This window comes from Catharus ustulatus, chromosome 3, assembly GCF_009819885.2.
Source record: "Catharus ustulatus isolate bCatUst1 chromosome 3, bCatUst1.pri.v2, whole genome shotgun sequence".
Lineage (NCBI taxonomy): Eukaryota > Metazoa > Chordata > Aves > Passeriformes > Turdidae > Catharus > Catharus ustulatus.
Genome location: NC_046223.1, coordinates 50,292,982 through 50,309,161, shown reverse-complemented (window position 1 = coordinate 50,309,161; position 16,180 = coordinate 50,292,982). Strand labels below are relative to the sequence as shown.

At 41.7% G+C, this 16,180-nt stretch overlaps 1 protein-coding gene across 4 annotated transcripts in view; it reads left to right on the top strand.

Moving 5' to 3' along the window:
- Positions 1-16,180, top strand: part of GRM1 (glutamate metabotropic receptor 1) — a 187,021-nt gene that overhangs the window by 161,773 nt on the left and 9,068 nt on the right. For 2 of the 4 annotated variants that reach the window (XM_033054649.2, XM_033054648.2), the window contains exon 9: positions 11,033-11,113. The exons of the other annotated variants lie outside the window; for them this stretch is intronic. In XM_033054649.2, coding sequence (XP_032910540.1) covers positions 11,033-11,093 — 61 coding nt within the window. In that variant the 3' untranslated portion in view covers positions 11,094-11,113. The remainder of the gene's footprint in view (positions 1-11,032; positions 11,114-16,180) is intronic. 4 annotated transcript variants of the gene reach the window in all.

Here is a 16,180-nt window from a genome sequence, read left to right as displayed (position 1 = left end):
TGCAGACACAATAAAAAAGACCCTAATTTTTACCATTACAGATCTTGGAAAATACCATATTCCAAGGGACTTTCAAGAAGACCCTAAAACCTGCTTTGCCTGCACAGCCATCTTACTGAAGCTTACCCCAGAGGAAAATGGCATATTATGAAAGAGAATTTGCGAACAGCAGAAAGGATGTGTGCTTCTGCCAGTATACAGAGATTGAATAGGAAAAAAAAATTGGCAAAATTGTACAGGACAGGTTACAGTAATTTCATGAATACAAGCCGCACCAATTTGACCAAAATTTTGGTGGAAACCCAGAAGTGCGGCCAATATTCGGGGGCGGCTAATATATGAACAATATTCTAAAAGCTGCCAACACGGAAGTGAGAGCCCGCAGCAGCCCCAAGCCAAGCTGGAGCCCGGCCGGCCCCGGCAGAGGTGGGAAAGCCTGGCAGAGGCGGGGCCAGCAGTGTGGGGGGCGGGCGGCAGAGCCTGAGCCAGCAGGGCGGGGCAGGGGGGGCGGCAGAGCCCGGGCCAGCAGGGCGGGGGAGCCCGGGAGAACTGGGGCTAGCAGTGCAGGGGAGCATGGCAGAAGCAGGAAGGCCGGCGGGTGGGGCTGCCTGGCAGCGGGGGAAGCCCAGCAGAATCGGGGCCAGCAGCGTGGGGGAGCCCGGCGGTGCGGGGGCCTGCAGTGCCGGCCAGGGCGAGCAAACGCGGCAGCGGGGCGGTGCTGACGGGAGAGGGGGGCCAGCGAGCCTGGCGGCGGCGGCAGCACCACCCGACCAGCCCCACCGAGCCGTGGCGCCGAGCTGGGCCACCCAGCCCCGTCGGCAACCATGAGCGGGCCGAGCCTTCCTGGCCCCGCCCCGAGCCAGTAAAGCCCGCTATGCCGCGATCCTGTTACTAATTGGCCAATTTGTGAAAGCTGCGCACGGATTCTCGCTACGAACGAAAGTGCGGCTAATATTCGGGGTGCGGCTTATCTATTGACAAAGACAGCAACATTGTCGAGGCACCGGAAGTGCAGCTTATACTCCGTGCGGCTTGTATTCGTGAAACTACTGTAAGTTGTTTATTTAAACAATTTGTTGCTGACAATTTGGGACTGACTCTGTAGGGCAGTGGCATCATGGGGCAAGCACAAGGTGCTATGCTAATCCATGGTTTTGAGGCTCCCAGCTCCCCATGGGGCTCCAAAACCACTGGACATTTTGTCCCCCCTTGAATCACATCCAGGGCATACCATGGAGGAGTCTACTTCCTTCACAGGTTGTTGCAGATGTGGCAGCTCTAGAATGGCTCCTGGCGACACAGCTGTCACAGAGAAGACAGGTGGCACTCTGGCTTGGACTGATTCATCTTCCTATTGGTGCCCTTTCCGACATTTACCCAGCTTCTGTATTCAGTGTAGTCCTTCACCCTTTTCTGAGGTTGCAGTGCCTTTTTGGGAAAGTCTCTTGCACACACACAAAGGATAGCTGAAGGTGTTAATGCCACACATCTCTCTCTCAGCAGTCAGTATGTTTGCTGGCTGTTTACTGGTCTTAAACCATGAATGATTTTGCAGACACAGAGCGCTGTGACATGTAACAGCTCTTACCCAGCTCTCTTGTGGATGTGATGTGAATTTCATGTAACAAAATATAAAAAAACCCAGTCAAACTGTTCTGTCCTTGTCAGTATATTGATTTAAGTGAATATTTAAAACTCCCAGAAGACAGTTACATGGTTCCAAAGAGACTCTTAGAACCAATGTTAAAAAACTGGGAACAAGCAGAGAATAATGGGGAAGTGTGAAACTTAACATTCCAATAGCAATATTTTCTAGCCCTGCTTCAGAGTTGCCTATTAAATAAGATCTACATAATTATATCTAATATTGTCTTCCATAGCCTTGAATTTGCATTTGATTATGATGCACCTATATTGCAGTTCTGGCCCATAGACCAAAATTAAAATACAGAATAAGGGATAAAAGACTCTCAAATATTACTTCCACACTTACATTCTTTGTTATTTAAATAGCTACTAAAACCCATATTTATTTAAAAATCAGGCATGGCATATGCATATATCAAATTATATACCAAATTTTCTACCTGTATGTATATGTGCAAAATAACCAGTCTGGTGATAGTGGCTTTTTAAAAAATCCTTCTAGTGAGAAATAAGGGGCATAGCTGCATAAAGAACTGTAAGTTTTCCTTGCAAATTATACCAGCTAAAAGGAGTCCCAGCTCATGTATAGCTGATAACTTACCATTCCTATGGCAAGACGAGGAGAAGAAGTGGGTAAAAATACATGCTATGATTGGGATGTTTGTGATCAAGCAAAAACCAAAAGGTCTGGTAGTTTGATCTCAGTCCTCTGGGTTTGCTTCCATGGCGAAACAGAGGCTGCATGAGACTACATTTGGGAGAAATAACTTGGAAAAGCTATGAGGTTCTACAGTGGCCTCCCAGTAAGAGCAGTGGGGATAAACACCTCTTGGACAAAATCCAGGTTATACTGAATAAGTTTACAGGATATATTAAATACCTGCGCTCCCATCCAGACTTCGGCTTCTTTATCACCAGCCAGAGTCACATTTTATGTTCATGGTCCTTTTAGATTGTTATGTAAGGTTCTATGCAATTTCCTCCCTTTCTCAGAAGTTCCCAGTCTGTGGCAGTTTTGCCACTGTCTTTTCAGGGATGCTCAAACTTTGTTCTCCCAGGAGATTTTGACAGGGCATATATCTAAGCCACGATCTCTGAGTCCAGCCTGGTTCTTGCCAAAGGACTGCTGTAGAACTCCACTTTACTACTCCTTCTCTTGTTTTGCAGCTCTCAAGATGCTGAATCACAAAATGTTTTCGTACTTGGGGGCACTTTTGTAGCACCAGGCAACTTTGTTTAATGAATCTCAATATTTAAGCACAATGACAAAAACATACTCAGTAACATTGAGCTTTATAGTTATATACCATAATCTCTGCTTCCTGACTAAGAGGAAGCAAAGGCAGCACTATAGAAATCCTGGGGAAAGCTAGTATCTTTCTTGACGTAAACCACTTGTAATTTAATTTCTTGCTTGACTGGATCACTTATTACATTTCCTTGTATTTTGGTATTTGTATACATTATTCATATAACGTAGGATGCTGCAAAAGTGCACCAGCTCAATACTGAGTGATACAAATAAATGCATTCCCATGTAGGGATAAGCAAGTGTTGTTTATCTGCTTAGTACTACACTCTCACATTGTTTTGGTTACAATTGTCTCTGGGAGAAAAATAAGGAAGAAAACTTCACCTTTGAAGAGTGTCAGATACATAAATAGGTGTAGAAGGTTACATCCAGTTAAGCACCTAAAACCCTGGATATTTCTCTATATTATGTAGGGAAATCAGATTCCAACTTTCATAAGTACACTTTTAGGGGAAGAAAAAATCCCCAAACCCATGTTGTGTGTGTGAGTGGTGCTCTGAAATATAAAAGGGGAATGGAATAAAGAACAAAAATACAAGTCTTCTAGAGGTCACTTTAACCTTTTTTAACTCAAGAGTGCAATTTACCTCCTGTCTATTCCCTAAGTGTGATGCTTCAGCCCATGCCACTGTTGCTCACCTCACCTCAGCAGAAACAGAGAGAGCTGTGATATTTTACAAACACATGATAATTCATGTACAAATACTTGCAAGAATAAATATGCAGGGTGCTTTGCAAGCATTTGTTCTACAGGGGTCTCTGAGCCACCTTGTGATTTCATGCATCTTTGGGCTAATTTAGGGGTGAAAAAGATTTGGGTACTGAAGGATATCATATGGATCTCTGATATTCCTTGTATAAGAACAAGACTGTAAAACAGCACAAGTATTATACACATCTATATACAGTTAATACCAGAGTTTGTTTTTTCCCTAAAATTAAATACCTGAAAAATACTTTTGATTTATCCCAACAATTCAGTGGCAAATTACTAATGTGAAATGCAGAACTACTACTTATTTATTTAATCCTCTTCCATGCTTAGGGACACGTAAAAGGCACATGAGAGCCCAAGAAGGGAACAACATTTGCTTGTCTTCTCTTTCACTGATGTGAAAGGCGTTTTGCATTCTGGCTTGTCCACCAAGATTATCCCTTCTTGTGATGAGCTCTCCCTTTTTTTCAAGGATGCCTCACAAAACAAAATACCACAAGACAAACTGCAGATGCTATGATCACATGCTGACAAAGCATCTAATATTTAGCCAGACGGCATAATTCACAAATGAATGCTATCACCAGGGAGAGAAGATGGTCTGTCTCTGCTGAGGGTATATAGGTGGGTATAGTTCTACACCCTCTTAAAAATTAAATCTGCAGATTCAGACATTTTCATTTAAAAATACCTGTATGTGGATAAGATGGATATGGCAAAGCAAAAGCTAACTTCTGGTGCACTACTCAGTCCAAAATCTGGATGTAGTCTTTGCTAAATATCTGTCCCTCAGATGTGTGTGATGGAGCAACTTACTTTCTTGTATTTTTTTTCTTGAGGATTTAAGAGCTTGTAAAGGGAAAAGTGAGGAATTAAAAGATCTCTTTCTTGAGTTTCTGCTTGACTTTTTTTCTTTTTTTTTTTTTTTTTTTTTTTTTTTTAGGTATTATGGTGTAATGCTTCTATTCGCTTGCCTTCTGATTCTGTTTTTCTTCTGTCCCAAACTCACTGAAAACTATTCACACCCAGACACCCAGACCAGAGATCTGACCACATTTCCCTCTGTTCTCTGTGTTCTTACCTCTGAATGGGCAAATTCTTCATTATCAAGTCTTTTTTAGAGTTTTCAGACCAAGGGGCATCTGTAGAATAGACTCTACCACACAGAAGACATACACTGTCAAAGAGTCACTAATAAACATGGCCAGCATGAGAAGCCAGGTTCTCTGATGTGCCAAAGGACTCTAAGAAACCACTTTAAGCATGGGTTGAAATTATATTGTATCAATATAACATCTGCCTCTACATTAGAGTTGTTAGAGACTACTTAATTTTGAAATAACAAGTAAACTAATTTTTCAGAGAATATATGTGCTCTGGAATTCAGCCTCCCACACCTGACAAGCATAGGTAAAAGTAATTACTAGTGTAAACAGCAAACAATTGTGCAGGCTGGAAGTACTCACACAATTTGTCACTTTTAAGCCCACTTGACAACTAAAAACTCCAAGTTTCTTGTTGGTTCATTATAGATAATATACTATTTCTAACTTACTGCTTCAGTTTATCTCTTCTTTTACTGTTTCCCCTTCTCTGCTCTCTGTGGTTCTTTTGTGATGTGCAGGATGTGGCTTTCTTCCACCCTATAAAATTAACCCTAGAAAAGAGAAAATAAAATGAATTACTGTCTGCTGGATTCCTTGAGCCAGATTTCAAGATCAGATAAACACTGATGTCAGCACCAAAGAAACTGTCCCTGATACCCATGGTTTGGGGAGCAGAGGTGAGAGTTGTCCCTTTCAGCAGCAAATTGTTAGTTTAGCACAGCTGTGCTGCAGCACCACAGGGAGAGATGTCAAAGCTGATCATAAACTCTATCAAAACAAGTGCCCCTTGATCTGATTATAGCAACTCCTCACTGGTAGATTGTTTGCTGGTGTTTGCAATTTCATTCTGATCAGCCCCAGAGAATCACAGGTTCAGTTTAAATAAACATCTACAAGCCACTTACTAGTTAGTAGCTCTTCCTTCTCTTTACCCAGCACTATTAATTTTTCCTCATCCTTGTATTAAAGCCAAGAATCTTCATGCTTTCTTACCTAGAGTTCTTGTTAGTCTTCCTCTCTATTTGAATGGTTTTTTTTTTTTTTAATATTATCTTCTGACCGTTTGTTTTCTTGGCACAACCCACATCTTCAGGTGGTACCATTCAGTCTGTTTTGGCTGGCTTGCAAGCCTTGCATTCCCAGAGAAAGAATTGTCTAGAAATTGGTTCTTATTTGACATTACTCATTTTTTTTGCATCTCAAAGCCCCCCAGACAAATTAACTAACCAGATAGCCAACACACCCAGGAAGCAACCAACCAAACCAAAGAAAGTAAATCCCATAGTCTGTGCAAACCCCTACAGAGGGATTATCTACCCGAACAGACTGACAAGGACTGAAGGGAGCTATGCCTGACAGCACAGACAACTGCAGGAGGTGCCCAGTGAGCAGCTGAGTCTTTGGTGTGGGTGGCATTAGCCCCGCCGAGCCGCGGGCTCTGGTGCCCAGCTGGCAGCTTCATTCCCAGCCTCAGTGGTGCAGTGCGGGGTTGCGTGCATGTGCAGTCGGGGCTCGTGTGCCTGGGCAGTACAGGCTCTGGCTGGAGCAAGTGTGGCCCCAGGCATCTCTGTGCTCCCCAGCCAGTGAGTCCTTCCTTCTTTACTTTCCCACATCCTCTGAAACATAAGGCTATATAAATTTCTTAATCCTTGGTATTCCGTCAGTTATCTCAAAAATCTCTCCTGCTGCCATCCTGGACAGCCAAGAGATTTTTCCTGCAGCTACATTGGGCTATCATAGCCTGTAAATCCACAAAAGCTTTAAGCTGCCTTAAGCCAGAACTGACACTCAAAGCCTTCCTTTATCCCATGCCATCACTTTGCCTATGCAGGGACAAGAATCTGGACAGCCATGTGAACTCAAATTGGGAAATAAGAGGGTTTTTTTTTTTCCCTCCTTTCTTTTTCTGGCATAGTTGTGACCCAGATTAGTTGTCCCTGTTGTTCCCTGCCAGATGATTGAATAATTTCACCAAGGGATGTGCTGACACAATGTGAAGGTGTAGCAGCAGAAGGGAGCAACTGGGGAGGGCCAGAGCACTCCCCCAGCATGCAGCTGGCTCCTGCTGCCCTGGGGTGACCTGAAGTACACACAGCCTTTGCTTCATTTTCACTATCCAACTCAGTGCCAGACCTGTCTGGGCATCCTTCTGGCATTATGTTCTCCTTGGTGACTTTGACCCTTCTGTCCTCTTCAGCAGATGATCACACCTTGACAGAAAGGGTGTGCCATGAAATCCCTCCTGCTTCTGTGTCCTCTGTGGGTGATAATTACCCATATGCCTCATTCTGCTGGGCAAGGGTGAATAACCCTGTAGACTCCTTTCTACTTGCACTGCTCTTTGACCGTGGCTCTTTATTTCTCTGTAAAACTTGTCACTATGCCATTGATTAGCATAATTAGTTTAAAACTCGGGGCAATTATTTCCATACATCACTTAGACTGGAATTCAGGACTTGTGTTTTAAAAATTAAATTGTGCCAAGAATCTGTCCATCTTCCCAATTTCATCTATCAAGTCCTAGCTCATACGAAAGGCATTGAAAATTCAGCTCATCATCCTACAAGAAAAAGACATGGCCTTGCTTCTTTTCATGTAGATATTTTTTGATCCAGCTATGACAACTGTAAATAAAACCTGACCTTTCAGGGACACAAACATCTGAAGAGGAACATACTTCTTCCTAGGAAGATGCTAGAACTGGAGAGGCATGAGGATTTGGCATGAGACTTTAGTTGAACCCTTTAATGGTCTGGTTCTGCACATGAGGTTTGCTTACTTTCCCAGTCCCTCGCAGACTGCTAGAGCCCTGAGGAGGTGAAATGCAGGCCAGAAAATTTGTGGTGTTGCTGAGATATTCCTTGGGAGTGCAGAGGGCAGCCAGTCTGAGTGTTGGAGCAAGAACTGCTCTTGAATGTGAGGCAGTTGCCAACGGCACATGGTACAAGGCTTCTCCTTTCCTGTACTAAAGTTAGGGTTATAGATAAGTTCTTAAAATGAAGAGTTTATTTAGGGCCATCACCTAACTTCCCTTGAATATCCTCCCCACTTTACTTTCTTCCTAATTTTATTGATGGTCAGTTGTTCCAAATGGGATTGTACAAATTCTGGTGATATGCTATTCTGTACTTTTTTCACATGGGGAATGTGAGTTTTGCTAATAACTTGGAGTACATCTAGTGAGGAGGATCTCTGACCATGACTTCAAATGAAAAGTAGCACAGTGTACTGCATCTCAGTTTCCTTGAGCACCAGACAGATTCATTCAGTTTGTGTGTGTTTGGGGAGTCTGATTGAGCAGAGAGAATAATTCCAGAGCAGAAGGTTAATGCTTCTAGTTTCACAGCTGCTCAGATATAAAACATTGCAGATAGCAATTTACACTTCTATAATCCTGATACAGCTGTTTGCCTCGTGGGATGATTCATTTACACTTAAGAGGAAAAATGGTGGTAAGAGTGACTCTTCCTTCAGATCCTTTACATTCCTCACTGTAAATTTCAACAGGCTTGTTACCTACCCTGTTCTGAATGACTAGCCAGAAGCATTTTTCTGCTTCAAAGAACATAAAGTAAAGCAATTAAACCACTTCTTTCAGGAACCCTCTGCACTGCCACCCTGTTTCCTCTGCAAGACTCCCTGTTATTGCACCCAGGGGTTCCTTATAAAGCAACTCAGACACTTTCATGACGGTATGCCAGCTCCTTGTTCAAATGCACAGGAGATCCATCCTGCCTCTGGGCTCAGGATACAAATAACTACTCAGCAGGAATTACCCTTGAGAAGACTGCCCCCAAAATGACTCATTAATCTTCATATTGCAAAGATGGGCAGAGTATCTAATGTTTCACAACCAGAAAAATGTATGCGAAATACCATTACTGCCTGCAAGGCTAGGAGAAAGAAACAGGGATACATTGTCATCATTAAAAATAAAAGCAAAAAAGAAAGGTGTAGAGATCTGGACATTAATTCTGAATCACAGTTCTGCAGTATTAGCACACACTACTAGGAAGATGAAAGCCTACAAGAATATTTCATACTCAATGCATCAAAATTGTTTACTATTATTTGTACAGTTGACATTGATTTGATAATTGGAAAATAATTCCCTGAAATACAATCAACACATGTACTGTATTTCCCATACTATAAATCTAAATTTCACGATAAATTCAAATTCTACTGAAGCATGAACCCTGAGATTTTGGTGATTTCTGTTGTTTATATGCTGTGCATCACCATGTGGGGATCACCCTTGACCTTGATCAAAAGGCAGACACCAAGCTTTGATGGAGCTTGGCAGCATTTTAACAACAACCACCCCCTCCAGAATGCAAACCTGGCATTTGGGGGTTGCATACTCTATTAGATGTAGCGTCTGTGTCTGATGTTGGCTGAGGAGCACAACTACAGTCACAGTAAGAGAGGAGTTTGCTGTATTTTTAACATGTTTTGAGGCATTTGGAGCTGCTTGAGGAAGAAGGTTTCTTTCTTCCTTTCACTTAGGAGGATTTCATAACAAGACCTACAAATGCCCAAAGTTTGGAGAGCAAAATGCCCTGAACTCACTACAGAGATGTGTATGAATAAGAAATACAAAAGGGGTGCAGCTAAGTAAGCAGTGACAGCAAATGGCAGCAGCTGAGAAATGATGGCTGCCAAAGTCTGTTGACTCAGAAAGATCCAAGTTCCAAGCAGTGCTCTGAAACAAAAGTCTTCCACCTTTTCCATGGTCTGTCTATGGGTGTGTGCCCTCCGTTGAGTGTACAGCACTGCATATGTGTGAAATACATTTAACTCTGGGTTTTTCTCTCAGGTAATCAACCTCATGTTGCTACTTGTTTTGTAAAATGAGCTCCTATGACTGAACAAAAAGCACGGGAAGTAGAAAGCTCTTATTCTCTCAATTGATGAAGAAAACTGGAAGACTGTAGAAATACTGAATGATCTGTCTAATCAGAAGCCTAATAATCCCTGTAACTTTCATAGGGCGGAGGAGAGAGCATGGTAGTTAAGTTCCTAGTCATGATCACTTTTAAATTTTCATATCTCAGCAATCTCATTACGCCTGGTAAAGAATTTAATTTTTCTAGAGGCTTCAAAGTAATCAAGTTGGCAAAATTGCTCAGCAGAATGTCTTATTTGTGTTTTATTCATAATAGTTCAGAAGTCATCTTAAGGCATCTACCACTCCCAAATGGTTATGCATGTGTTCCATGTACATCATGCTGTGCTCCTGTGCTTTAGTATGTGGTGAGAGGAATGGCTTGTTGGGCTCATGTACTGAGTGTGTAGTACATGCACACACCATCCATCAATCTGTCATTTTGAGGTACACGGAAGTCTGGCAAACATGCACTATAACTGTTTGATGGGGAGAAATGCTGAATTTCGATTTGCATTTTATTTGCAATAAAATGATGTTGGGGTTGGTTGTTTTTTTTTTTCCAGAAATTCAGTGATTCATTCCATGTTCAAATATACCTGATATTTTTGTCAAAGCATGCACATTTGTCTATATTATTTTTATTGATTCTGGGGAAGACAAATGAAAATTTGCATCTGCTTGACAGGGCAAGGAAGTAAAGAAAAATGAAGTGGAAATCATCCTATATTAACAGCACAAACGGCAATCTGCAATTCTGTATTGAATTACCATTGCAGATAGAGTGCTTAGGAGACTATTCATTTTGTGTCTACCTCAATAAACCCAATGCTTCCTTTAAAAAAAGAAGCACAGCAGTGAAATCACATATAATGAAAGCTAGTGACTATTCAGCCAAAGCTCCAAAACTAAAAGGAACATTTAGAAAAACTGATTAGGGGAAGAGAGACAAAGGGAAAAGCAACAGCTGAGTATATATTAAAAACTCCACCAGCAAAAACTTTGATGTTTTTGTAAATGAGATGTGGAGGGCAGATGCTCCTTTTTTCATCATTTCGTACTATGTTGAGAATACCAGGAGCAAAGTTCCTCTGACAGCTAGATGCACAGCAGCCCTTGCCATGTGGTGCATAAAGTGCATCAAGGCTCAGCACAGGAAGCAGAATGAACATTGTCAAAATATATTTTAAATAGTATTGTGCTGGAGCCAAGGAGAAATCTATGTGGAAATTGAGGTGACAAGGATAAAAGATGGGAAAGCCCACATGCATAGGTAAGGGACGGCACCTATTGAGTGGTATAGCCACCATGTGTGCACATGTGTATAGCCACTCACTGGGTGTCTTTTTCTTTTCAATCTTCAGGAAGAGGCAGCCAGAGTTCTCGCCCACCAGCCAGTGTCCGTCGGCACATGTGCAGCTTTGAAAAATCCCTGCAGTGAATGTGTAAGAGAAGCTGCATGACAAAGAGTGGTTTTACCCCTTGCTTTCTTTTTCTCATTGGTTTATCATGTCTAATGATGGGACAAATGTGGTGCATGCCATTAAAGATGGGAAATTTGCTTATGTCCCCTTGTTTCAGACAATACTTTAAAAATTGTCCGGATGTGATGAAGAGGACACTGAATAATTTTTTTGCGGCTTTTACTTTTTTATTTCTAAATGCCTACGACTTTGCAAATATGTCCTCTTTTTTGTACTAATTTTATCTTCTTTTCCTGTTTAGCCACCATTTTTCTCCTTTTTATAGTTTTTCATAGAGATGACATGATCCTGTGTGCCGAGACATGGCGAGACACCTTTGCTGTACACAGCTCTTGCTAACCCGTGCTATTTAGTGAACTGCAGCTGCAGACACAGCTGAGGGAACACAAAAAACACTCGTGTGGTGGGATTTGCAGAAAACAGGGAAATCACAAAAAGGCACATGAAAATAAAACCAGCAGGATTTGGCGTAGGAACAAACAGCATCTCAAAATAATAGCAGTGAATCTTTTTTCTGTTGCCATTTCTGAAAGATGTTCAGATTCTGCATAGTTCTGCATTCAGCAAACAATAGTGAAGTTCAGCTATTCAGAAGCAAGAAGTGCAAACACTGCCCTCTCTGAGCAAACACAAACACGCGGGAGAAAACAAGCAAGCTGTTGCAAAACCAGACAGGCTTCACCTCATTTCTTCCAGATTTGTGCTCATTTCCATCTGATAAGCAGCAGATGTGAAACTGTCCTGCTCCCTGCCCCAGGGAAGACTGTGCAGTGACTCGGTAGAAAGATGTTTGTGATCCACTGACACAGCATTTTGGGCAGTGTCGCTCACTGCAACAGAGATGCTGTTGCACTGCTCTGAGCAGTGCAAAGCATTCTAGCTCTGTGTATGTCTCTGAGTCTTTGCAATTTGTGGGCATGCAGCAACAATGTTAGTTCAAACCTGCCCCTCTGATTTGCAAATCAGAAGAAATCCACAAAATGCATCTTACATTTGGAGCAGTCATGGTGGCTTTACAGGGCTTGTGCAGCAACCAGATTTGGTAAACTGTACACAGGCAGTGTTAGGACCAGTACAAACTATTTGTTACTATCTTCCAGTCAGACCAATATGTCCCTCTTTTCTGAGCTGGAACAAGTGCTGCAGATTCTCAGGGTATAGATCACCAATTGTCTGTCTGGAAATTCCAATGGAAGTCCGACACTGGCATACTATTAGGAGGCAAAAGCAAATGCAATGACAGATTATATTCAAAAAAGCGTGTGTACAAGCCATGAAACTCCTGAGCATAAGGAAAGCTGAACCTCCTGCTTTTTACATGACCACACTTGTGATATTTTTTTTCAGTTTGGAAAAAAATATCGTTATCCACATGAGCTCCTGAGAAACACCTCTGGTGGGACTACAGGCCGTCGACAGGTTTGCAAATGCTCGTGGTAGCTGCCCAGATAAGAATGGCTTCAAGAAGCAGAGGAGTTTTTCAGATCTGCTGAGCACAAGGCTTGCTATTTTGGCTTCTCTGCCTGTTCCTGCCCCTCAGGCTTCCCTCTCCTTCCAACCATGGCTGATGTGTTTAGAGACCTGGCAGTGCTGCACTGTGGCTCAGGAAGGGGCATATCCTCCATCAGCAACCGGAGCTCCCTGTGGCCACACAGCCCAGTTTGAGCCGTAGATGATTGTCCATCACATCATCAACTGCCCATCACCACCACCTGGTCTCAAGCCTCATTCAGAAAAACTCCAGAAGTTTGTAAGTCCAGATTTCCCTTAGGAGGCCCTGCTTCAACACCCGAACTTGCTAGAAATCACCACATATGCTATGGTTTCCCTCACCTCCCACCTCCAAGCAAGTAGATGTAGACTCTTGAAACTGTCTTGTGTTTTGATGCATATAATATTTAGCACCATTTTTTTCGCTAATGTTCATCTCCATTCTCCGTACAGTACTGGAGATGGTTAGAAATGCAGAATCATCAACATATAGAATCGTAAAATTTTATTATCATATTAAAAAAACCCAGAAGCCAGAGCTTGGAGTTTCAGGGCTCTTTTCTTCTGAAGCTGCACATTTGTTACCATGGAAACTTTCAGAAACACCCAAAAAACCCACAGGCTTTGCAGGCTGCTCTATCTACTGCAGCATATTAGGGAGAGCTGTATATTACAAGCAAGAGGCCTCATGACTAAGCTTCCTGTGGCAACTTGGCTAAGTTTGCCACAGGGTTAAGTGCTCAAAGTGCTGTCATGTTAAGGCAAGTCTGATGGCTCTTTAAGCCCCATTTAAACTCTTGGGAATTTATTTTATTCTCAAGTATACCAGAGAATCTGGCAAATTATTGTGGAAGAAGGACCTCTTTGACCGCTACCCCTGCAAGGGTTGCACACTCTTTGGCAAGAAATATCTAGGGCAACATGCTTTTCTGTTCATTAGGAATTACTCCTTCTCTGATACAGCTATTGACTAGGAAATATTCTGGGTGTGCAGTATAATGGTTTTTTTGTAGCTTCTTTTAGGGGTCTCAGTTGGGCATCTCTATGCTATGTTAAATATCTTTCAGTCTTAGTGCTAATGCCTTTGAGATGCTTGAAAAAAAACAGAATATATTCAGGTATTTTAATTTTATCTCATGAACTCTCTCCTATGTCCCCAGTGTTTTTTTAATTGCTGTTCACTATGCAGCTTTCAGTTTGTCAATTCCTTTTTGGTAAAAACCATGGTGGCCCAAATAATTTTCCATCAGAACCACAGAGGATTACAGAAAGCAAGGAAAAACCTCCAACTGTCTTAATTACTATTACACTGCATTCATAGGAAAGACGTCCTGATCTCTGCACCATGGTGTGGTGCTTTTGAGTGGGGAATACAGAATTCATGGGCAATTTTTGTGGTTTTATTATATTCAAAGTTCATTAATTAGTGTTTCTTATTCAACAGCAGCTCCATGGCGTTTCTTTTGATGTACTGTTTTTTGAAGGTTGTTGATCTTCACAGTCTCCCAGTCCTACAGACTATTTTGCTTTAGTTGCACCCACCTACACTTTTTGTAAATTAATTTAGTTCTAGCATTTTCTTCGTATGTTCCTAAGCTTTCCAGGTTCCTTTGCTCAAAACATTGTATTTTTCAGTTTTCAGGTTCTATTAACTGTGCTCCCTTCTCAGTCTGTAAGAATAAATGCTTCAGAACAGGCATTGGCATTGGCTACACTGTCATATACATTTATTTGAATTTGCAGCATGAAACACACCTTCAGATAACACAAATGTGCTTCTCTATTAATAACAGAGGACTTATGATGATTTACATCATGTTTTACCATGCATTAACTTTATTATCCTTAAAAAATTACAAAAATTATTCAGTAGGATGAATTCATTCTGAATATTTGGTGAGGTTTACTTATTAATAAGAATAAAATAAAAAGGTTCAAAAGCTATCCACTAGTAAGACCGCTTTTTGATTTCACTTTGATTTGCAGGTTTCTCCTCTTCATTTCTGGATCACTGGATGAATTTTCTTGCTGTTTCTGACAAATTGTTTATTATCTTGAACTTTATATTGTCTATTAGATTGTTTTCTCAAAGCAACAATTTAGTAGCCATTTGATAATTTTTTTTCAAAATACCTAATGAATACACAGGTGAAGCAAATTTTTTCATTGACTGAGATGTGACAGCTACTGTATTTCAGATGAGACTACAAATTTCTAGTAGAATTAGTAGTCAGACCTTCATACACATTATCAATGTAATATTCTCACACCTCTGTTGAGCTAGGTAGGTTAGATCTGTGATACATGTTGAAGGTGTATGACTTCAACTATACTGAAGCAAAGAATTTCTCTCACCACCCCCACTCCCCCTAAATTCACAGATGTACAAAAGCACCTATGGACATAAAAAATATTGTTAAGTCTCAACGTGAATAAATCTGCTTATTTTTTTATATTTGGCTATATTTGAGCTTTTGGATTTGAAAGTAATTCCCTACCTCTAGGGCCAGGTATGAGCCTAACAGCAACCCACTTCTATGGTAGCACAAATGTGAAGTGAGTGACTTCAGTCCCGGTTCCAGCTTTCCCCATCTGGGTGACCAGAGCAGAGAGGTGAGGAGATTGCCAACCTCTGATCCTGCCCAAGGGTCTGATCCCAGCCTGGAGACCCTGTGGATGGAAACCAGGATCTCATCACAGGGATGATGTGTATGTGTAACTCAGATAAAGTCTCTTAACTTCTGCATGAGAGTAACTTGTGAAGGAAATCAATATGTCACATTTATTTTACATAAACCAGTGGCTAGACAGAGAGTTGGAAAGGCAGCTCTGGACTTGTGAGCTCACTCACAACACCTCTAAGTATGATCATGTTCTGCCCTGGCAAGACAGTGTGACAGCATTATGTTTTCCTATATTTTGTGTAGCAGTTTTCATCATACATTTAAAGCAGTTGCCCTAATTCACATAGAATATCGCGTCCCATGCCCAAGGCAATTTTGTCCAAGAAAAAAAAAAGGAGGGGGGAGAGGAGAGTAACAAGGAAGAGTTAGTTAAGTGGTTTAAATTTCCAGAAACAGAAGTAGGAGGTTAAACGTTGCTCTAATTATACAGCAGTAAACAAAAGCATTGGAGCCATGCTGTGAGAACAGTTACAAGTTTCTCTTGTCACTAAGATAGAGATTATAGTCTAAACGAGCTAAGGCTGAAATTGGTTTGTGATTCTTTTATTCATTTAGGTGATTATATGAGGCAAAAATCCTGACCATAGACCAGATAAGGGCTGTGGTCAGTGATGGCTCCTTCACTCATGAGAGAGTGCAGAGTAGTTTTACCAGCCGAGGTCTGAGATGAGTCCCTAGAACCAGTATTCTAGAAGTCAGGCTTGCAGGAACATGCAGACCAGCATGGCTTGCTTTGCTAATGAGCACCAGGGCTGTCTGTGGCAGCTCTGAGAGGAGAGGCTGCTCAGAGCAGGGAGATATCACTACCCTGGATTAAAATCTGCTCACTCCCTTAATCAAATTTCATGCCCCA